Below are 24,680 nucleotides of genomic sequence, written 5' to 3'. Positions count from 1 at the left end.
TCATCTTCAGCACTCTGGGTAGAAGTGGTATAGGCGGAAAGGCGTACAATAGACTAACTCCACTTGTGATGAAAAGTTCTCGCCGAGCGAATGCCGCCTTAGAAATACAAACACTCATAACTGATTACATTGTCCGTTCTCTTCTGTGGCAAATAGATTTAATCAAGGCTCTCCCCACGGATGAAAGAGACCTTACGCCACCTCTGAGTGAACACGCCATTCGTGATCCATCATGCACCTGCGGCTGAGTTAGTCTGCCCTGGCGTTCAAAGAACCCACCAAGTGTTGAACCATCGAGGAAATTCCTTGACGTTCCAGCCATGTCCAGAGACCCAGAGCCTCCTGACATAGGGTCCACGACCCCACCCGCCCTGCTTTTTGCAATACCATATGGCAGTGGTGTTGTCTGTGAACACTTACACTAAACTACCCTTGCCAGAGGAAGGAATGCCTTCAGTGCAAGTCGGATCACCTGGAGTTCCAGAAGGTTGATATGGAGCCTGGACTCCGCCGGAGACCAGAGGCCTCTGATCTCCGCCTCTCCCATGTGGCCACCCCAACCCAGGAGGGACGCATCCGTCACCACTGTGTGCTTCGGTTGGGTAAGGAAAAGGGATCTGCCGCTGACCCAATGCTGGTTCGTGAGCCACCACTGCAATTGTTGTGCAGTGCCCTCCGAGATCGGACTAAGTCGGAGAGGTTGCGGTTCCCCTGATGCTGCACCCACTGGAACTTCAAGTCCACTGCAGAGCACGGCATGATTGGTCAGCAGGATGCAGGAGGCCCAGAAGCCTCTAGGTCATCCTGACCGAAACCCAGGACAAGGGCTAAAAGATTGGAATTCTAGCCCGAATGTCCTGGACTCGCTGCTCGGAAAGATAGACCCAAAACTGCGCAGTGTTCAGAACCGCTTCGATGAAGAGGAGCTTCTGAGAGGGGATCCGGTGGGACTCCGGCACGTTGATGGAGAACCCCAGCAAATGCAGGAGGTCGCCCGTAGTCTTAAGGTAGGAGACGACTGTCCGTGGCGAGCCCGCCTTCAACAGCCAGTCATCGAGATAGGGGAAGTCTGAAACCCTTAATCTGAGCAGATGAGCTGCGACCACCGCCATCACTTTCATGAACACCCGAGGGACGCTGGTAAGGCCAAAATGGAGCACAGTGAACAAAAAGTGCTTGTGGCCTACCGTGAACCGCAGGTAACTCCGGTGGGCCGGCAGGACGGGAATATGAAAGTAAGCGTCCCGCAAGTCTAACGCTACCATCCAGTCTTGCGGGTCTAGGGCAGACAAGACCTGAGCAAGTGTGAGCATCTTTAACTTCTCCTTCTGGAGGAAATAATTGACTTTCCGAAGGTCTAAGATAGGACGCAGGCCCTTGTCCTTCTTTGGAACCAGGAAGTAGTGGGAGTAACAAGTACTACCTACTTCTGGCATCAGAACGCGCTCGATGGCCTCCTTGGCCAAGAAGGCCGCAACTTCCTGCTGGAGAAGTGCCAAGTGATGCCCCGACATGCGGTGGTATTGAGGTGGCATGGCTGGAGGGGTAGTCTCGAAGGGAAGGGAGTAGACCCTTCGGATTAACTGTAAAACCCACCTGTATGAAGTGATGCTGCGCCAGTGGGGGAGGTGATGGGGAATCCTGCCACCCACTGGTGTTTGGTGGGCCTGAAACACCAGACTAGGACGGTTTGGAGGCAGTGGGGGCAGGGGAGATGGTGGACTGACCCACCCACTGGCCCCGTGACCCAGGTCTGCGGGTCCCACGTCTACGGCTGCGTTGACACTGTTGCTGCGCAGACCTGTGGCTCCGAAACGAACGTGTTTGGGTGCCTCTTACTTGGCCGCGAAAGGAGCGAAAAGCAGAAGGACTGCGCATGGCATTAAGGCCTAAGGACTTCGCCGTAGCCCGCGAGTCATTAAAATGCTCGAACACAGTATCTGCCTTGTCGCCAAAAAGGCGAGTGCCATCAAAGGGCATGTCCATCAGAGTGTTCTGGACATCCATGGAAAAGCCAGTTGTCCTCAGCCAGACGTGGCGGCGTAGCGCCACGGTCATGGAAATCGCTATGCCCAGCGAGTCGGCGGTATCAAGGCCACAACGAATAGTTAACTTGGCTGCGTCTCTCCTCTCAGCAAAAGCTTGTAAGAGCACTGTCCAAGCCTCCTCCGGACATTGAGGCAGCACCTGCGAAACCGAATCCCACACAGAGTGGGAATAACAGCCCAAAAGGCATGCCGTGTTCACAGACCGCAGACCTGAACTGACGGAAGAGAACATTTTCTTCCCAAACTGCTCCAGTTTCTTGGATTCCCTGTCTGGTGGTGCGGAAGGGAATGCGTTTGGGGACGCAGAAGCTTGGACAACCAAATTCTCAGGGGTAGGGTGTTGGGAGAGGAAAATGGGGTCGCCCGCGGCTGGCCGATGGCGTCGGGCAACATTCCTATCCACAGGAGCCCCTATGTTGGGCCTGGACCAGGTGCCCAAAAGGACGTCCGAAAGTGCATCGTTGAACGGCAACAGCGGCTCCGTAGAGGAAGATGCCGGTTGAAGCACTTCTGTCAGGAGGTTAGTCCAGACGGCCACCGTGGGGAGGTGGAGAGCTTTGGCTGCTTTACACAACACCACAGAATATGTACCTCCCTCCTCCGTGGCCACGGTAGGAGGAGACGGTGCGCCAGGTTCTGGAGTAAAATCCAACTTACCTGCGTCCTCCAAATCCTCTTCTCAGTCCGGGTCTAACTCGCATTGGGCTGCGAGAGGGTCTTCAGACCCCTCGCAGTCCTCCCCAACCTGCCAGGCAGGCGGAAAAGAGAGGGGCGGATGGAGAAAGGGATAGAAATTACCAATCTGCTTCGGAATCAGCGTCGATCGACACCGGTCCGGCACAGTCTCCACGTCGGGGTGAAAGCAGGGGACAGCGTCAGCCAGGGCCGGTGGCGGTGCTGTAGATGTCGATGAGGGTCGTTTGAGGCCACCCGACATAAGCTGGGATCCATGCAAAGATCCATTGGGGTCTATCGGGGTTGAAACCGGAGTTGTCGATGATGTCGGGCCGAAGAGGAGCGTGAACCCCCCCCAGTCAGACCCGCGGGGACCGAAGGCGTGCCGGTGGGCCCGATGGGCCAAAAAGGTGGGCCATGGCTGACAAAGTCCTATAGCTGGGCTGGAATCGCCGACAGACCCGGAAAGGGCAGGTAGGCAGTCAGCAACTGCGCAGGCTCCGCCGGTGGCACCACCCGCACCCTCACCTGTGTCGCTCAACAGGCTAGGGGATGGCAAAGAGCGACAACACTTCTTCAACTTCTTGTGCTTCGCCTTACCCAACTCCGAGTGCGAAGTCTGTCGAACAATGGTGGTGGTGGCTACGCGACCGGTCCCTCGACCTCCCACGGAACCAGGACCTTGAACGGCGCGGAGCAGACTCCCGGGCCTCTAGCAACTTTCGGGACCGCTCCCGCAAAGTTTTCGGAGCCATGGCCTGGCCTTTGGGGCACGGCTCGGAGTCGTGGTAGCGCCCCAGGCAGTAGAGACACTCACGGTGCAGGTCCGTCACCGACATCGTGTGGGGACAAGCCCCGCAAGACTCCAAACCGGGCATCCCTATACACCAGGAGTCAAAGACTCAAAAAAGAGATACAAAAGTCCCAAAAATAATTCAGTCTAAAATTTACTGGGGGTATTGCTCTCGACGGATCTGCTGGCGCGGAAGAAAGAAAGAACTGGCGTCAGCGCGCTTGGGTGCGTCTAAGTAGCTCCAAGACACAATGACACCTACAGACGCGTAGGGGTACTGCTGACGAAAACTTTTCGGATCCAGTCTGACACCTGGGGAGAAATCTAAGGTAAGGAATCCATCACAAACGTGTTTCTTTCAGATTATTACACATATTAGGCTAAAACTTTGTCCTAGGTAGTGTTAAATTGTGTAAGGGTTTCGCTAAGTACTGCTGCCTGAAGTGTGCTTTCTTCACATGTAGTATATCAATTGGTGTCCTTAGCACGGACATCTATGATGTTGAGCAGTTCAATGTACCCCATTTTCTTGTACCAGGATCATGGTCGATAAATGGAATATTAACAACTGGCAAATAATCAAGAGACCTCCTCTCGCTCCAGCTAAGACTGGGTATCTCAAGACTGGGTATTCACTAAAAACTTGCCCTTGAATCTCAGATCTTCAGAGTTGCAAGCAATTGCTTTTAGCATGTTTAACTTTGCAAAACAAAACTGCCTTTGTATCATTTCATCAGTCCACCACATGTCTGTGGGGACTGCTTTAATACAATAATTTCTGTAAGATGGTAATTCATGCTTTCTAGCTCTAAGTAAAATAATAACTATAAAGATGCCAGCTTGTTCAGAACCCTGCTGCATGTTTCATTATTAGTTCCCTTGGCAATGATCACATCTCCCCATTCTAACTCAGTTACACTGGCAGCTTGAAGAGCTGTTAATAGAGCAGAGACCTTTTTTAAAACCTTAGTTGTTCTTGAAGCTATCCGTAGCTTCTCATCTTTCTTTGACTCACAAAATTATACATGCATATACCATACGAGCTCTGTTTTCAAGTGACCAACTTTTGCTTGATATCCCGAAAGTTCATATTACATCAATTGGGGGAAGGGGTTTTTCTGTGAACGCAGCTAAGAATGAAATAAACTTCCCACTCATATGCTTTAATATCTTCCACAGTCCGAAAATTATTAAAAACCTTTCTTTTTTAAAACCGCTCTTAAGCTCTGAAGAGCGATCAATTTTCTCTCATGTCCTGCTGAAATATCCTCTTTTGTGCAGTGTTACACAAGACCGAGGCTAGAGCCCCTGGTGTAAATGCAGCAATTTCCAATAATGTCACATAATATCACTTAATAAGGCCCTCTCTCTTTTTCTGAACTGTATTTTTACATCAAAAGACTGCTTATGCGGCATAAATATCTGGACTGCTGTCTCGAGGCAAACATGAACTGTAGAGTGGAGCTTGTTCAACAGCATTTTGGAATTACTACTGTAACAGAATTTTAAAGGAATGTCCTCCATGATGTCCCCTAAAGGGACATTTGTGTTCAAACTGCCTTACGCATTACCATGGCATAACAAGCGGATTCTTCAGTGGCTGGACCTGGGGAGCAGGGTGAAGTATTGAGTATAACCTCCGGCAAGCAATCATACAAATTGTCGTCTTGATACGGCCGAGCATCCTCATCACCCGCATCATAACCATTGTCCAAGTCTATGATAAAAAGCAGGGACAAAAAATGAGTGTAGGGCATGTTCTCTCCTTTGTGGAGGCGGCAGATCAAGTGGAGGAAGTGGGGCCTCAACGGACAGTGGGTGTGGCTTGGGTCGAGGTTGTACTAGCACAGACTCAGACTGAGAGTACTATGGGTATCTCTTCAACAAGCACAGACTGATTTGATACTGGCGTCGAAGTCCCAGGACCGGTGTGGGCCGTGGAGCCATGAAGGGCTCGGAGCATCAAATCAGCATTAAGGGCGAATCAACCAGCAGTTCTCCAGATGGAAGGGCTCGGCTCCTTGGTGCCCAAAGGCACGCCAGAGGGATTCGTCAAAAAGCTGAAGAGCTGGAGCATGGCGGTGCAAACTTTTCGCTCTGAAGTAGAGTGGCAGAGGGCCCTGGAAACACGAGCGACTACGGAAGCATGTGAATGCAGGAGGCAAGAGGGAGCAAAGTCCCATTTCGAATTCTTGTGCTTCGTTTTGGACTTAATTGATGATTTGCTTTTCAATATAGACCAGCCCTCAGGAGTGGCTAGAGCAACTTCTGGAGCAGGACAAAACCTTGGATTTGGACCAGGACAGAACCTTGGATTTGCACGGTCTCATCGAGGAGTCTTATTTTGCTTGGTGATGTAAAGTTTTCTCTCACAGTCCTGGAGGGCTTTCAGGTTAATTGACATGTAGTCACTTCAGGACTTGGAGTCTTGACTTGACCCCCTCAGGCACACCTGGTGAGGATCTGTCACAGGCATTTGTTTGCAAATGTCCCTTTAGGGTTGCAAACCTATCTTTTTAGGGGGCGACATCCCATGCACACTGATAAAATGTATCTAGGAGATGGAGTTCTCTGGATCCAAGTTCTCGGAACGGAAAGAAAGAAATCTGCGTCAGTGTGTGGGTGTGATCCGTACAAAGACTCAAAAGTCATTTCCAGACAGGAGATGCATGCACCACCTACTGTCGCACAGAGGTACCTCTGTAAAGTTACTGGATCTAGTCTGACACCTGAGGAATATTCAAAAGGTGAGGAATCTGCGGCTATAAGTCTCAATCAGAAAGTAACCTTTCACTGTGCCCACTGCAAAGCCTGCGAGGCAAAATAGTGAACAAACAAAATAATATTGGACAGTATGGATTGAAAGGGGTCAGTGTCTCAGACAGCACAACAAGTTACAAATCTGTCTCAGCACCCACCTAGATGGACTTTGTGAAAGGGCGCCTGGAAGTTTAGATAACATCCAGGACCTTGGTTGGCAATTCAAACACATTTAACTGCAACCATTTAATTGCCACGCATGGAGGTATAAGCTGGGGAGGAGTGCGGGGAGAGGAATCATCCTGCTTGTGAAAAGGTCCTCCTGAAATGTAAGCTTGATTGGATGGCAAATGCTGAGGTTCAGAAGCTCGTGGTACCATGCTCTTCCTGGCCCAGTCAGGGGCAATCAAAAATATTTGGGCCGGTCTTTTTCCGATATTCTTCAGAACCGGAGTCAGAGAAGGTATCGGTAGGAAGGCATAATAGTGGTCCCTCGTTCATTACAGCAGGAATAGGTCTGTCTGCTAAATTATTGACATTACATGCTCCCAAATGTTGAATAGATTTAGTCTGGTCTCCCCCTGCCCAATGAATGAAGTCTGCGTGTGGCTCTAGTAGGATTTCGACTCCGGCTTGTTGATGGTGAAACCCCAAAAACGTAATGAGTGTGGCAGTTGTCTGGAGGTGGGTGGTCCATGACGGACTATGGAGTGTTCGCCTTCAGCAGGAAGGAATACATGAACGTCTGACCTGTGCAGATGAGGTGCAACCACTACCATACGTTGTGAACACCTAAGGAGCCAAGGTAAAGCCGAAGCAGAGCATGGCAAACTGTAAGTGTTCCTGGCCCAACTTGAACTGCAGGCAACGCCTACGGGAAAGCTAGACAGTAAAGAAATTGTCATTCTGCAATTCCAAGGAAGCCAGCTAATCTAGAGTGAATAGGATCTGAAACTGAGTGACCATTTTGACCTTGTCCTTCCGTAGAAAGGAATTCAACAGATGCAGGTCCAGGATAGGCCTGAGGTCCCAGTCTTTTTTCAGGAGGAATAAGTAGCAGGAGTCACATGCCTTACATTTCTCAGTGTCTGGTACCAATTGAAGGGCACCGGTGGAGAGTAACAAAGGTATGATCCGCATCAGGATTGTCATGTGCTTCTCTGGCAATCATTCTGGCAAAAAGTAAAATGGTGCCAGGAAGAAATGATGGGTTAGGCATAACCTCTTTGAATGACCAGCAACTGGTCTGATGTAATGGAACAGACTCCTGCCTCCCAAAGGCTGTTGAAGAAAATAATATCAGCCAGGAGTAGAAATTTGAGAATTGGTTACCCTGCCGCACTGTACAATGTCTGCCTGTGCCAAATCTGTCCATATTTGCCTGGTGTACCACTAGTTGGGAAGTCTGACATTGCCTAAGAGGGTGTCCCGGCGCTGTAGACTGCAGACTTGGAAAAGAGAAACACTTTAAGAGATGGAGAACAACCAAGTTTTCAATTTACTACGAAAGAGATTCAGAGGGAATAAACCTAAGATCTAGTGGGAGGCTGTTCCAGAGTTTAGCAGTCATTACATTCTGGAGCGGCGGAAGCGAGGGACAGTCAAGAGACGTAGGTTGTTCGACCGCAAGGATCTGACCGATTGGGATAATACAAGTCTCTTTCTCAAGTATCCCGGGCCCGACCCATTAAGGGCCCGAAAAGCAAAAGTCAGCATCTTGAACTGAATGCGACGGGAAATGGGAAGCCAGTGTAGCTTCTTACGGTAGGATGCGACCGACTGACGGTAGGGGATATTGCCTATCAGTCTCGCCGCCGCATTCTGAACGATCTGTAGGCGTTCAATTTGGTACAAGAGGGCACCGGCATAGAGACTGTTGGCATAATCCAAATGTGACGTGATCAGGGCGTGGATGACAGTTCTACGGGCATCCAGAGGAAGGTACGGAAAGATATTTCTAATCATACGCAGTTTCCCGAAGCATGCTGCCGTGACCTTATTAATTTGAGCTTTACAGGAAAGAGCGTTTTCGAATTGAAAGCCCAGATTACATGCTGTTTGGACTAGAGTAGGAGGAGGATTGAGCACAGTCGGCCACCACAAAATAGCAGGTAGGGTAGTTTTCTGATTAAAAAATAAGACCTCCGTCTTATCAGTGTTGAGCCGGAGATGATTAGAGGTCATCCAGGAGCATATGTTGCCAAGACAATGGCGAAAACTGGCGAAGCTGGAGTCAGAGTGATCTCTAAAGGAAAACACAAGCTGAGTATCATCAGCATAAGAGATCACTCTGACCCCCCAGGACTCCACCATCTTAGCCAATGGGGCAAGATACACGTTAAAAAACAGGGGGCTCAGCGCAGAGCCCTGAGGCACGCCACAAAGGAGGGGTTTACCCTCTGATTCGAAAGGTTTGAGAAGGACCTTCTGAGTTCGTCCTTTGAGAAAGGAGCCATTCCAAGACAGAACAGCGCCACCCAATCCAATCTGCCTCAGACGATCCAATAGTATCTCGTGGGATACCGTATCAAAAGCGGCGGATAGGTCGAGGAGGACCAGCATGGCCTCCTCGCCCCTATCCACACACTCTCGGATCGTCTCAGAGACCTCTAAAAGAGCAGTCTCAGTACTAAAACCAGTTCTAAATCCCGACTGTGAATCGTGTAGCAGTGAGTTGGTTTCTAAATATTCCGCCAATTGTAACTGCACAGCCTTTTCCAGGATTTTCGCCGGTTTAGGGAGAAGGGAGATGGGACGATAATTACAAAATTGCGCCGGGTCCGCATCCACTTTCTTCAGAATAGGGACTAACACGGCCTCCTTCCAAACAGTCGGAAATTGGCCCGTGCGCAGTGATGTGTTCCAAATTGAAAGAAATGGTCTGACCAATAGCCCCTAAAGAGTGTTCCGTGGCTCAACTGTACTTAAAACTTTCTAACTCCAAGTCCACCTTTTCGCCCGAAGACGCTGGGGCCATAAAAGGCACCAGAATCATTTTCTTCTTGAAACATAAGGCTGGGACTAAAGGAAAGAGTAGGTAAGAAAGAATGAAAAATAAAAAAGTGGTATCAAGTCATGCCCTCACCCCAAAATAATCCTTGAAGGCTTTCTACCCTCTGGCCCTCTCTTCCAAGGGACAGAAAGACCACTACACAAAATACATTTCATGTTTTTTTTTAAATGGGGTGGGGGTAACCCAACCTGCATCTCCACCCCTACAGCCCAAATAGTCTTTTCGTTGTAGTAGGGCCTAGAGTTAGGCAAGAAGAAATCTTTACTGTTTTGAGCACAATTTTTGCGTATGGGCATGCAAAGAGTGAATAATCTGAATATCCTCACACAAGGTGAACAGCTATACTTCGGGGTGTGGGTCAGTTGACAACCAGGGAAACCTACGAACTGTGGGCATTTATGAAACCTAGAGACCCAGACTAGCCCAGGATGGAATGGCTTGTGTGGATCCCACTAATTGTTCGTATCCAGAATGCCCTTCAAATGCCAAACCTGGACTAAAATCACACATTTTCCTTACACTTCTGTGAGGGAGAGTTCAGAAATCTGCAGGGAACCACAAAATTTCTATGACGCAGTATTCCCACACTTCTGATACTTGTGTGACTGAGCCAATTTCCTGTGACAAGAACAGAGCAAACCAGGGACCATCTGTTCCTGTCACGAGTGATAGGCTCGGTCACACAAGTTGATGACCATTGTTATCAGGAGTGTGGTATGGGTAGAATATTGTTTATTATCAATTGGAGTTCTAACCATTTTTGGCTCTCAAATGTACAAGTTGGTAAAAAAGAATGCATTTCACAAAGTGCACTTTGAATCAGTATATTACAGGTTACCCCAATTTCAGAGTTGTACAAATAACTACTACTGCTAAACTCTGTATCTTGGGCACATTTCACAAATGCATGTTTCTTTCATACCCATTGTTCTTTAACTAGATTTTACCATATGAATTGCTGTATGATTGGTACATAATGTAAAATCTTAAGCGGAGGCTCAGTTGTTGGTTCTAGGTATCGCTTTTTGGGGAGCACCGATTAAACAATACACATCTCTGCAACCAGAAGGGTCTGACTGACGTAAGGAATATGCTACTTACCAGTATGCATCTGTTCTTGGCATGTAGGGCTGCTGACTTTCATATCTGTGCATAGATCGCCACCTAGTGTTGGGTCCGGATGATTGCACATTGTTGTCCTGGAAGAGTCTTCGAAGTATCACGAGATAGGTGGCTCCTCCCCTGGACTACAGTGCGCATGGGCATCCTTTCCATCCTCAGATTGTTTTTTGCCATTGTGGCAGAGATGGAGTATGATACAGTAAGTGATGTCCATGCTAGAGGTAAATTCTGAATGCTACAGCTGCGACAAGCACCGGGGAGTAGGGCGGGCGATATGAATGTCAGCAGCCCTACATGCCAAGAACAGATGCATACTGGTAAGTAGCATATTCCGTTCGACGCATGTGGGCTGCTGAATTCATATCTGTGCATAGAATGTATAGCAGTCTCCCCCTTAGCGGTGGTTGCCCGTGCCAGCTGCAGCAGTCTGAAAAAGAGTCTTGGGAACAGCCTGTCCTACAGCTGCTTGCTGTTTGGAGTGTACATCTACGCAGTAGTGTTTGGTAAATGTGTGTATGGTAGACCATGTGGCTGCTCTACATATTTCTTCTAGAGGAATGTTTCCTAGGAAAGCCATGGATGCCCCTAGCTTGCGTGTTGAATGCGCTCTTAGGGGAAATGTTAATGTGCGTTTAGCTTTCTGATAACAAATCTGAATGCACTTAACAATCCATCTGGCTAAACCGAATTTAGAAATGGGGTTGCCTTTGTGCTGCGGTGAAAAGGCAACAAACAGTTGCTTAGTTTTTCTGAAATGTTTTGTCCTGTCTATATAGTACAGGAGAGCTCTTAACATCTAGTGTGTGTAGAGCTCTTTCTGCCACTGAATCTGGATTGGGGAAGAACACTGGCAGGTCTATTGTTTGATTGATGTGAAACTGGGATACCACCTTTGGCATACATTTAGGGTTTGTACGTAGCACTACCCTATTTGTGTGAATTTGGATGAATGGCTCCTGAATAGTTAGGGCTTGCAGCTCACTAACTCTTCTAAGTGATGTAATCGCCACTGAAAAAGCCACTTTCCACGTTAGGAATTGTATTTCACACGAGTGTAGAGGTTCAAAAGGTGGTCCCATTAGTCTGGTTAGAACCACGTTTAGGTTCCAGACAGGTGAAGGTGGGTGTCTAGGAAGAATCACTCGTTTGAGTCCCTCCATGAAAGCTTTAATAGCAGGAACTCTGAAGAGTGAAAGGTGTTGCCTGTGCTGAAGATAAGCTGCCACCGCAGCTAAATGTATACGTATGGAACTGTAGGCTAGATTGCATCTGTGTAAATGTAACAGATAACATATGATGTTTTGAGTTGATGCATCTAGTGGATTTAGGTCATTATTGTTACAATAAATGACAAATAGTTTCCACTTTGCCGCATAGCATGCTCTGGTGGTAGGTCTTCTTGCCTCCTTGATAACATTCATACAGTCAGGAGGCAAGTTCAGGTAACCAAACTCTATGACTTCAGGAGCCAGATTGCAAGGTTCAACTGTTGCGGATCTGGGTGCTGAATGTCTCCATGGCTCTCCGTTAAAAGACTGGGTGTTAGTCGCAGCCTTTGATGAGGCACCATGGAAAGTTCTAGGAACGTGGTGTACCATGGTTGCCTCGCCCACGTTGGAGCAACTAGGATGAGTGTCATTGAGTGTTGTCGCAGTTTGCGTGCAACTAGTGGTATGAGCGGGGCTGGTGGAAAAGCGTACGCAAATCTGCCTGACCAGTTCATCCATATCGCATTGCCCTGAGACTGCAGATGTGGAAACCTGACGGCGAAGCTTTGGCATTTTGCGTTTTCCCTTGTGGCGAACAGGTCTATCTCTGGGTGACTAGTATCAACAAAAGGGGGAGAGAGAGAGAGTATTCCTGTGGAATGGATTCGTTCTCCCTAAGATATGCACTTTTAACAAAAGGAATCCATTAGGAAGTGGGAATAGAGTGTCCCTACTGTGGTTGGGAACACACTTGTTGTTTTTGGGTACCCTTCACACACCAACAGGCCCCTTGGTGTCATGCTTGATCATCGGGGTCCTCGCATCCCTCTATGGGATGCGGCGTGCTGCGACCGACGGTTACGTGGGAGCACTGATTGGACTATGTGTGGTGTTGGTGAGGGGGTGTATAAGTGAGTGTAGTGGTGGGGTTTAAATAGTGAGTGGGATTAAAAAGGGCCTGGCTCGTGGGGTAGCAAAAAAACTTTATTTGGCCCCCGGGCTGGTACTAATAAAAAGGGAATTGGAGGTGTTGGCGTTAGTAATGTGCCACCTCCTGTGTGTGTCAACATGTTTCGATGTAAAAACATCTTCTTCAGGACTGGGGTACACAAATCCCCACCTTACTCACGTTTTTCTATTTCAACTTTCAATTTAATTAAAGAAAAAGTGAATTTTACAAGTGCAGGTGTATCAATGTACCTACAGAACAATCGCTAATTAGCTGACCTGAAAAGGAAAGGACATTTGTTTTGTGGTGATCCATCCCTTAAGACACCATGGGTTTAATTACCCGTGGATACAGTCATTAAAAGTTGTGGTTTTTCCAAAAAATTGGTTGTCTAGACTCGTTTGTGTCATTCTACACATGTTAAACGTGCCTAAGGTGAAAAAATTATTATTTAATACAAAAACCACATACCAGACAGACACACATGTAACAAAATACACACTCTATTGTTCCATGGCTTAAACCAGGTTGTAGTCAGCCCATGCGGTACAATCTTTACAAACAAACCTAATTGAGGGCGAAATACCGGCAAACCATATATGGTGTTCCCGGCCCAATACTCTACCAATAATCTAATTAAGGGCGGGGTAAGGCGAGTATATATAGAGCCCTTTCTCATTCACACCGACATAATTCAACAGAGCCGGCGTGAGGGGCAGCGAAGAGGGACTCTCCTGATAGACTCGTGAGTAATGACTTAAAAAGAACTGATCACCTCTGCCAAAATGTAAGTAGCATGGTAAATAGCAACAGGTACATTTTTTCCTTCGCAGGCAGCAAGGAAGCACGAGTAACCCCTACGTTATCACGGACTCATGGAGTAACAAACTCCAATCACTAAACAGTATGTTATGCCCATTTTGAGCTTTTGCTTAGAATCTTCTTATTATTCACAATAAGTTTAGGACTTCACAAGTACTGCATGGGCTGACTACAATCTGGTTTAATCCATGGAACAATAGAGTGTGTATTTTATGTTGCATGTGTGTCTGTTTGGTATGTGGTTTTTGTATTAAATAATATTTTTTTCACCTTAGGCACGTTTAACATGTGTAGAATGACACAAACGTGTCTAGACAATCAATTTTTGGGAAAAACCGCAACTTATAATGACTGTATCCACGGGTAATTAAACCCATGGTGTCTTAAGGGATGGATCACCACAAAAAAAATGTTGTCCTTTCCTTTTCAGGTCAGCTAATTAGCGGTTGTTCTGTAGGTACATTGATACACCTGCACTTGTAAAATTCACTTTTTCTTTAATTAAATTGAAAGTTGAAATAGAAAAACGTGAGTAAGGTGGGGTTTTGTGTACCCCAGTCCTGAAGATGATGTTTTTACATCGAAACATGTTGACACACACAGGAGGTGGTGCACATTACTAACACCAACACCTCCAATTCCCTTTTTATTAGTACCAGCCCGGGGGCCAAATAAAGTTTTTTGCTACCCCACGAGCCAGGCCCTTTTTAATCCCACTCACTATTTAAACCCCACCACTACACTCACTTATACACCCCCTCACCAACACCACACATAGTCCAATTAGTGCTCCCACGTAACCTTCGGTCGCAGCACGCCGCATCCCGTAGAGGGATGCGAGGACCCCGATGATGAAGCATGACACCAAGGGGCCTGTTGGTGTGTGAGGGGTACCCAAAAACAACAAGTGTGTTCCCAACCACAGTAGGGACACCTTTTTCTATCTCTGGGTGACCCCACTGCTGGAAATACGGTTGTAGCACTGAGGGATGTATCTCCCACTCGTGCATCTGGTGGCTGTCTGCTGAGCAGATCCGCCATCTGGTTGTTCCTGCATGGGAGGTGTTCCGCCATGAGGAATATGTTTCTCTGAATGGCCCACTTCCACATGCTTTGCGCTAGATGTGACAACTGTGGAGACTGTGTTCCTCCCTGCTTCTGTATGTAGTACATGGCAGTCATGTTGTCTGTTCGGATCAACACTACTTTGTTGCACAAATGTACCTTGAACGCCTTCATTGCCATAAAGATTGCCATCAGTTCCAGCAGGTTGATGTGAATCTTCTTTTGCTGTGTCGTCCATAGTCCCTGCACTGTGTAATGGAGGACATGCGCTCCCCATCCTAGGAGAGATGCGTCCGTCGTCAGCACTATTTATGGTACAGGCTCTTGGAACGGTCGTCCCCTGCAAAGGTTTTGTGGGTTCCACCAATGCAGAGAGTTGTATGCGCGACCGGTCATCAACACTAGGTCTTTTAATTGTCCTTGAGCTTGGGTCCACTGTTGTGCTAAGCACTCCTGAAGCGGACGCATGTGTAGCCTCGCGTGAGGGACTATGAAGATGCAGGAGGCCATCATGCCTATCAACTGCATAAACACCCGTGCTGGAAGCGAGTGTTGAGGTCTGAATTTCTGAATCAGTAATTGAATGCTGTTGATTCTTGCTGAGTTTGGCTGTGCCTTTGCAGCCAGAGTGTCTATTGTCGCTCTCAGGTACTGTCGTACGTGGGCGTGTTGAAGATGAGACTTTGGGTAGTTTAATGAGAATCCGAGGCTGTGTAGGAGGTGAATAGTCTGGACATGTGGCTGGCACGTTGCTGGGCTGACTTTGCTTGGATAAGCCAGTCGTCCAGATCGGGTTAGACGTGAATATGCTGTCTCCGTAGGTGCGCAGCTACTGTCGCTAGGCACTTGGTAAATACCCTGGGGGCTGTTACCCCGAAAGGCAGTACCTTGAACTGGTGGTGCTGATTCTGTATGGCAAACCTGAGATTTTTCCTGTGTGCCGGATGTATCGGTATGTGGAAATATGTGTCTTTTAGATCTAGTGTTGCGAGGAAATCTCCCCGACTGAGTAATGTGAGCATGTGAAAATGTTCTGACAAGATGTATTGGTTTAGGGGCCTGAGGTCCAGTATTGGCCTGAGAGACCCGTCTTTTTTGGGAATTAAGAAGTACAGCAAGTATACCCCTGTACCCTGTTGTTCTATAGGTACGAGTTCTATGGCCCCTTTTTGCAGCATGCTGATGACCTTTTGCTGCAATAAGTGTATGTGCTCTGCGGACATAGGACGGTGTCTTGGGGGTATGTTGGGTGGAGTGGAGGTTAGCTCTAGACAATAGCAGTACTGGATAAGTTGTCCCACCCACCTGTCTGTGGTAATGCTTTCCCAGACTGGCAAGAACTGCTGTAATCGTCCCCCGACCGGTGTTACATGGTCTGGGGGCAGTGACAAGACGTCACGGTTTAGTATTGGCGGAGGATCTGGTGTTGTTATTCCCTCGTCCTCTGACTTTGTTGCTGTTGCCACGGTATCCACCTCTATTGTTTTTATTATAGGTGGTTTGCGTGCTCCCTTTATTGTATGGAGTCTGCTGAGATGCCCGTCCTTGTGTAGCTCCTGTTACCAGAGCGACGAAAGGAGCCTCCTCTGAATTGGTTTGACTGCAAGGCACCCATAGACTTGGCTGTCTCTGTGTCCTTTTTAATCTTTTCTAATATTGTGTCCACATCAGGACCAAAAAAATAATCAGGGTTCACAGGATGATTTAATAATGTGGTTTGAATCTCAGGTTTGAACACAGAGATGAGTAACCACGCATGTCTCCTGAGCATGACACTTGTATTGATGGCCCTGGCTGCGGTGTCTGCTGCGTCTAGCGCACATTTAATGGATGCGTTAGATATGAGTTTTCCCTCTTGTATCAGTGTTTCTGCTCCCTCCTTGTAGACATCAGGCAAATGTTGTAGCAGTTGCTCTAGTCTGTCATAGTGAGCCCTATCATATCTGGCTAATAGGGCTTGCATATTAGAAATTCTCCATATATTAGCTGCTTGAGCAGCCACCCTTTTTACAGAAGCCTCTAATATCTTAGACTTCTTGTCTGGAGGAGGAGCATCACCAGTGGTTTGGGAGTTGGCACGCTTACGAGCATTAGATACCACCAAAGGGTCCAATGGCAGCTGTCCCTTTATATATGTAGGATCCACAGGTGGCGGTCTGTATTTTCTTTCGATTCTAGGGTTAACAATCCTTGCCCTTGTGGTTTGCTTGAAAATGTCTTCTGCGTGTTTAAGGACACCTTTCAACATTGGCAATGTCTTGACTGATTTCTCTGAAGTGGAGGAAGTTGCAAATAGGAAGTCTTCTTCAATTGGGTCAGCATGCATCTCCACATCATGATTGTTTGCTTCCCTTTCTATTAATGTGTTAAACGCAGCTGTATCCTCTGCTGGCGAAGTCTTGACAGGATAAGAATGAGTGTCAGGAATAGTCTGTGACTCCCCCGGGTCTACAGGGTCTGTCCAGGCTTGAGTCTGGTCATCCTGATCCGTGTCCACAGGATAATTAAATTACTCATTGTAGTTATACCCCACATCCTCATCAGTGCGTGTGGGTGAGTATGCAAAAGTTTCCTGGCCATGGGACCTTACAGTCTCAAAAAGAACAGGTGATGTGGAAGAATTCCTTTTCTTCTTGAGTGGAATTTGATATGTTTCAAGAGGATTTTCTGGCCTGATCTTCCTCTGATAAATAGTAAGTTTGCCAGAGTTTGAGTCGATATGTAACTTTGACTGCTCATCATAGGAGGGTTCTTGGTCCACAATGTCCTCTTCTAGAGAATGACTCCTTTTCGACATCAACACCTTCTTGGATGTTTCGATCCCCGTTTTTGGTTTGAACGCCTTAGGCCGTGCAGTCGGGGGCAGTCCGAATTTTATCGGTGGCATAGTCTTTGTAGACTGACTGACCTTCTTCGCCAATACGTTGTTGGCCTTGCGTCGACTTCGGCGCGTGTTGCGTTGGAGGCGCACTCTTCTGCCTCGACTAGACGTGCTCCTTCGAGCCGCTCTTGGTCTTCGGCTCGAGGCCTTTGACGAACTGTGACCTGTCGACTCGTTGCTTTGGATCGAGAACCTTCCGAGACTCGAGTCCCTTATTTGTGTTGATGTCAGTCGACGTCGACCTCGTCGGTTCGACGTGCTTGACTTTAGTCATGGACTTCAGTGTACCGATATTCGGTTCAACACCCTTCTTTTTCGTCGAATCCGAGGGATCCGAACTCTTCGATCCGAAGGCAGTCTCCAGCAGTTTTGGTTTTGACTCCATGGCTTTCGGTTTCGATTTTACCAGTGACTGGTAATGTTCGACCGATGGCTCGTGTGATATATTCTTAGCCGGGCTGAAATGCGGGGCTATAGAATGTTCGTCATGATCTTGGCTAAGGCCTTCCGGCGATGCCTTGACCTGAGCCCCTGGAAGTCTTTCAGTGTCTGTACCGGGCCCCGTACTCACATTTGGGCCTGGTTCATCGCTCGAGTCGTCATCGACTGCTTCGATGGCTAGTGCGTCGTCCCCTACCTCGTCGACGTTTTCATACTCGACATTTTGTTGATCATCTTCATAATAGTTGGAGTAATGCTCCGAACCGGGATCTGATTGCTGTTCTGGATCCTCAGTCTCGACGACCTCATCGTCTTCTTCATCGAAGATATTTACCGGGTCGGGCGCTGGCTTCGTCATCGTCTCCCTCACTGCGCGTCGAACTCGAAGCGTCTTCTTCGACCTGAATTGAGCACAAGCTAGACAGTTGGCCTCATTGTGCTCCGGAGATAGGCACTTGTTGCACACCGGGTGTGCATCGATGTGTGGGTACTTAGAATTACAAAGGGGGCATCGTTTGAACGGGCTCCGTTCCATCGACGATCGGGCCTCTCGTGTCGAAAAGGCCACGCGGCCCTCCTCAACGTCCTGCTCGAAAAGAACTGGAACAAAGTACTCGGAACCGATCGAAATGACAATACCGACGACCTCGAAGGCCTTTAGGCCTTGTAGAAAAGTTTTTCTATTGATTCCGAACTTGAGTAAAGAAAGTACATCCGAACCCAATGGCGGAAAAAAAAAAATCTGAGGATGGAAAGGATGCCCATGCGCACTGTAGTCCAGGGGAGGAGCCACCTATCTCGTGATACTTCGAAAACTCTTCCAGGACAACAATGTGCAATCATCCGGACAAAACACTAGGCGGCGATCTATGCACAGATATGAATTCAGCAGCCCACATGCCTCGAGCTAGCACATTAAGTTTATAAATCTGCAATCAGGGCAAGGGGCAAAAAAATACAGATGATAACATCGTCACCAATTCCCATTTTTTTTCTCTGTAATTTATGGATTCCAATAATTATTTTTCAACCACGTTTTTTTAGGAAAACAAGTGATCAACACAAATAACCACCACTGAACTATAAATTTTGTCGTGGTTACTGAAATATATATTGTTCAATGGTCACCAATGGGTTTCACACCTATCTGCATCACTAAAATGCGAGTCAGTAGAAAACTTAAGCATTTGCTATCCAAATAGGTCTCGCATTAGTTAAATGTAAAGCGATTGGCTTTGCCAATGCAAATGGTAAAAAAATGCTTTACGTCCGCCTTTGTTTAAAAAAACACTTTGTCGCAATGCTGGCACAACGCACTTTAGCTTTAGATGTTTAATGCTAAAGTGTGGTGTGCTACCATTGCCACAAAAGTCAAATAGAAAAAAAAGCTGTGTCGCCATCTTATTTTTTTCTATTTATTTACTATTGTAGCAACTGCGGAATGCCGCGCTTTACCTTAATATATTTAAAAGTAAAGCGCGGCGTGACGAGAGTGCTATAAATGTAAAAAAAAAATGGAAAAGAAAGCCTTTGCTTTTCTATTCATTGACTTTAGTAGCAATGGCGGCACAATGTGCTTTAGCTTTGGATGTTTAAATCTAAAGCGTGGAGTGCCGCCATTGCCACAAAAGTCAAAAAATAGAAAAAAAAGTTGTGCGGCCTGCCTATTTTATTTCTATTTATTTACTTTTGTAGCCATTGCGGCACACCGTACTCTAGCATAATATGTTTAAAATAAGCACTGCGTGCTGCCATTGCTATAAAAGTGCATACATGGAAGAGAAATGCGGCGTCCACCCGCCTTTGTTTTGTTTTTATGAACGTTTGAAGCAATGGTGGCACGCTGCCATTGCCACAAAAGTCAATAAATAGAAAAAAAAGTTGTGACGTGAAAACCACGAAGGAGGTCAGCAATAATGGGAGGGAGGGGGTGCGCCTGCAAGCGAGGACTTAACAGATGGTCAGAGATGGCCCACGAAAAGAAACAAATTGGTGGTGTCCCGTCGTAGGAAACCAAGCAGCAAAAGGCACTACTGACAGACCACAGTAAAGAAATGTCCAAAAGGCAACCAACAAGCAGCGCTGGGTGGAGCTTGAAGCAGCTGAGTTAAGAATTCTTACACATCGCCAGAAAATACGGTCTATCTCACTTATCTTTGTTATACTATCAATGGTATCCTGGCCTGGACAAATTACAAACTTTGCTACAAGCTACCCCATCAAGTACTGTCTGAGACAGCGGAGCTGAGGGTCTCTGGGACTTTTGGCAAGATCTTGCTGGAAATGTCAGACATAGCATGTGTATACCTACCCAACAACACTACATTTACGTACTTAAGGACCGAGTTCGCTGAAGAAAACTTTCTTTTACTAAGGAGGCTGTCAGATGTATGGTGCTTTGTGAGTACGTCTGCATCACCAGGTGCAGATCTAGATTATAGGGCCACTGGCTGCAATAAATGGCTTGCGCCATGAAGCAACCAAAGCATTTGTGATGGCATCATTAAATGGTAGTAAGGTCTTAGAAGGCCTTGGCCCTGGTTGGAGAATTTCTATCAGTCAGTTTTGTCTCAATGAACATCAACAGGAGGTCTAGCCCCTCAGCAGCTCTCCGGATCACCACTGTAAACGAGGGACTTTCCGATATTAGTGGCCCATGTGCCTAGTCAAGCTACGTTTCAGGGTAGGTATCTAGCCCACTGTTCATGTAAAGGGCATCATAAGTATAGTAAGCAGAGGCATTGGTTTAGAATCAGGCTATACAACGTTACACTTTTGTAATCTCATAGCATGACATTAGTCTAGCTCGGTTGAACGTCCCTTCGGGGACAGATACTGGCGTTAGAAACAGATCTTCAATCTGTGCAGATGGAGTCAGCATGAGCATAGCAGGAACCGGTGTGCATCTTGGAGACCGTGTGGAAGAGTGCACCAGAGTCAGTATGGCCAGGTAACGAGTCCTAATGAGACTGACTGCATCAGGGGAGGACCCACTGGTGGTAACTCAGAGCTCCAAGGAGCTTGAAAACACAGCAGAGGGAACCGGAATCACATCAAAAACTTGCCGCATGGGCTCCATGAAGGCCACTTTGTGCTTTAAGGTCCACACCAGGCTGGGAAACTAAGGGCACGCTAGGACCAGGTGTAGAATTGGCTATGGAAGCAGGGACTTCAAAAGAGTGTGAGGTTCTTCTTGACACCCATGACCTTTTAGCTAGTATGGCATCAAGACCGGTTTCATCTTTTTTGCGCTTGTGCAGGGATTTTGATTGGAGCTTACCAGAAGACTTTGATTGTTTGCAAGAATGGCCAAGAAGCAGATCAGGCCTGAAACTTGATGTGGAAGCAATACCTTTGACAGGAATCTCTTCTTGTGCTTGGAGATGTAGTACTTAGATTCCTGGTGCCAGGTCATGTTCAAGTGCATGATGTCACACTTGCTGCATGTTTCAAGTCATGAGCTGGGCCCAGGCACCTGAAACCTAAGTGAACAACATCTTTAGCTCTGCTTGGAGCTTGTCTATTTTGGAGGAGGCAATGTTAACAAGCACACTGCCTTAAAGTATTGGAAATCAACAAAAGTTGGGAGCTGTGCTCAAGATCAGCATTGGAAGGGCCGTAAAGCAATGAACTAACAACAGTGCACAGGGGTAGCACTTATATGATGATCTGATCTGTCTCTTCCAGGGTAGTATGAAGCCAACATGGAGTTGCATGATGCAGACATGTACGGATGTTGAATTTCTCTAAATACAGTCATGCATATGGGGATAGTCTAAATGTGAGGAATCTGCAGTTAGAGGTATCCATCGGAACACGTTATTCTCTGCACACACTAACCTTAAAGCACAGCTAAGTAGAAAAACTGAACAGTATAGGCCATAGGAGTGCAAAGCATAAGATCTACAATAGAAGCTGTAAAAATAGCAATAAATTGAAGGATGCAGCAAAAGATCATGACCTTTATAAAAATCAGGTTTGTTCTGGAGATATATATATATATATATATATACACACATATACACACACACACACTGGTTTGACGATGGCGCTTCTTAGGTGGGGGCGGTGCGTTTCTTTCCGGCAGAGCCACGTTGGTATAAATGAAACAGGTTTTTGCCTTTCAGCAAGAAAAATAACGCACTCACTCGTTTACAGGAGTTATGGCGGATTTATTGTTAGATGTTTGCCATGCCATACGCGTTTCGGTCTACTACCAACTTCATTGAAGCCACTACTAACCTCCCATGTTCACACCATCCTCGTCGAGATCTTGCCCGCTGTCATAGCGCGCCTTCTTCTTGGGGTCAGAAAGGATTGTGAAGGCTTCACCAACCTCCTTAAATTTCTTTTCCTCTTCTTTTTGCACATCTGAAGTTGCACTGCTGTGCCGATCTGGTGAAAGGCAGAAAGAGAAGCATTCATATTGAAAGGCTAAATTAAAATAGCTGACTTTATTGCTTCAATCAAATCTTGAATCTTGCCAGAAAATCAAGGCACCCTTTGCATATTTTTAAATACAATACTAAGATTACTTGCAGATCCACCCAACACAAGTTGGTACTGCTCTTATAAACTATATACTGCACATCCACATCATGTGTTATAACTGGAAAGTCATTAGTAAGTGGTAGCTTTGTAGAGGCAGGAGTATTACAGAGTACCTGGTAAGTTGCCTACTGATGATCTGTAAACCGTCATGTTCTGCACAAATATACCATCTTTGGTGTGAACAGAAAAATACAGTAATTCAGCAAACATTTTCTAAAAATAAAAATACCATGGCCCTAAGATCACCACAGAAGTGTCTTTCACAGTGGAAGACAATAGGTTTAAGAATGATCATACACCCACTCCAGAATTTCGGTCTCAGTATTCTTACATTTTAAACAAGATCATAAAGAGCCTAAAACAAAGTGCATAGAGCATCGTACTATCCACACGGTGGTTTGGGTTATAAATCAGGCCACTGATAAAAAGAGGAGAAAAGGTTCCATACCTTTATTAATGATTTTTCTGGTGCATAAGGAAAATGCTACTTATCCAGTATGCTTCTGTTCTTGGACTGTAGAGCTGTAGTTTCCCATGCTTTGCATAGTCTGCCATCTAATGTTGGGTCCGGATGTTTGCACTTAGTTTTTTTTCTCGAAGGAGTCTTTCCGGTCACCAGGTCGGTGACTCCTTTCGGTGATACTGCGCATGGCCATCGACTCCATTTTTAGAATATTTTCCCGCAGAGGGTGATAATGGAGTTAGTAAGAGTAGTAGAATAGAGATGTCCATGTGTAAGATATCACTGCAACAGGTGTAGGTACCGGGGGAGGCAGGTGGGCGCATGTGAATCTACAGCTCTACAAGCCAAGAACAGAAGCATACTGGGTAAGTAGCATTTTACGTTTGAGGCATGTGAGCTGTAGAGAACATGCTTTTCAAAGACTAGAAAGCAGTAATCTTCCAAAGCGGTGGCTAACCTGAAGATGTTGCAGAAGTTTGAAAGAGTGTACGTAGAACTGCCTGGCTCACACTAGCTTGCTGTCTTGCTAACAAATCTACACAATAGTGCTTTGTGAATGTGTGAGGTGCAGACCATGTTGCAGCTTTGCAGAGGTCATCTACGGGGATGTTTCCTAAAAAAGTCATAGAAGCCCCTATTTTACAAGTGGAGTGCACTATAGGGGGAATTGTCAATGTTAGTTCTGCTTTTGCATAGCATGTTTGAATGCATTTGACTATCCACTGTGCAATACCTGATTTTGAGATGGGATTGCCTTTATGAGGTGGAGCAAATGCCACAAAGAGTTGTTTTGTCTTACAGAAAGGTTTTTGTCCTTCCTATGTAATAGAGTAATGCTCTTTTAACATCTAAGGTGTGTAGGGCACGTTCTGCCACAGAATCTAGTTGAGGGAAGAACACAGACAACTCAAAATATTGGTTGATATGGAAGGCAGAAATCACTTTGGGTAGAAATCTAGGATTAGTCCGAAGTACCACTTTGTTTTGGTGTACTAGTAAAAATGGTTCTTCTATTGTTACTGCCTGAAGCTCACCTACTCTCCTCAGTGATGTAATAGGTATGAGGAAAGCGAATTTTCAAGTGAGAAATTGCACCTCACATTTGTGCAATGGCTCAAGGGGTGGACCTGTGAGATTCCACACTGGGGCAGGTGTTGGGGGAATGACTCTTGAGTCCTTCCATAAATTCCTTAATAACAGGCCCTCTGAAGAGAGGCAGAGGTTGTCTATTTTGAAGGTAAGAGGCTATTGCAACTATATGTAAATGTATGGATGTGTATACTAAATGTGAACGCTGTTGATACAGTAAATAGCAGATGATGTTCTAAACTGAAGCATCAAGCAGGTTGATTTTATTATTACAATAAATAATAAACTGTTTCCACTTTGCTGCATAGTAAGCCCTTGTAGTAGGATGTCTAGACTGTTAGATAATGTTGATGTAGTCTGGCGGAAGATTAAGGTAGCCAAACTCTATGACTTTAGGTGCCAGATCGCAAGGTTGAGGTGACCGGGATCTGGAAGTCATATCTCTCCAAGGCTCTGCGTGAGGAGATTGGGTTGAAGATGAGTTTGCGGTGAGGGACTACTGAGCTCCAACCGTGTGGGAGCACCAAGGATTAGTGTCCGTGACGCCTGCCTGGGCTTCCAAACCACTAGTGGAATAAGTGGGAGAGGCGGAAAAGCATAGGCAAACATCCCTGACCAATTCATCCATGGTACATTGCCTCTGGACAATGGGTGTGGCCTGGAGGCAAAGCTTGGGCATTTTTTGTTTTGGTGGATGGGATCTATGTCTGGGAAGCCCGACATCTGAAAGAATGGGAGGAGAACTCTAGGGCGGAGTTGCCACCTAATGGATCTGTTGTCTCGGTCTGCTGAGCAGATCA

General features: G+C 46.6%; 1 protein-coding gene across 1 annotated transcript in view; it reads right to left on the bottom strand.

The window, feature by feature from the left end:
- Positions 1-24,680, bottom strand: part of DNAJC7 (DnaJ heat shock protein family (Hsp40) member C7) — a 649,293-nt gene that overhangs the window by 37,612 nt on the left and 587,001 nt on the right. Inside the window, exon 12 of the mRNA XM_086924152.1 lies at positions 22,020-22,172. Within this exon, the coding sequence (XP_086780278.1) occupies positions 22,020-22,172 (153 nt within the window). The remainder of the gene's footprint in view (positions 1-22,019; positions 22,173-24,680) is intronic.

This window comes from Lissotriton vulgaris, chromosome 5 (genome assembly GCF_964263255.1).
Source record: "Lissotriton vulgaris chromosome 5, aLisVul1.2, whole genome shotgun sequence".
In the NCBI taxonomy this organism is placed as follows: domain Eukaryota; kingdom Metazoa; phylum Chordata; class Amphibia; order Caudata; family Salamandridae; genus Lissotriton; species Lissotriton vulgaris.
The sequence above is the reverse complement of the archived record's forward strand: the minus strand, read 5'-3'. Positions and strand labels throughout refer to the sequence as shown.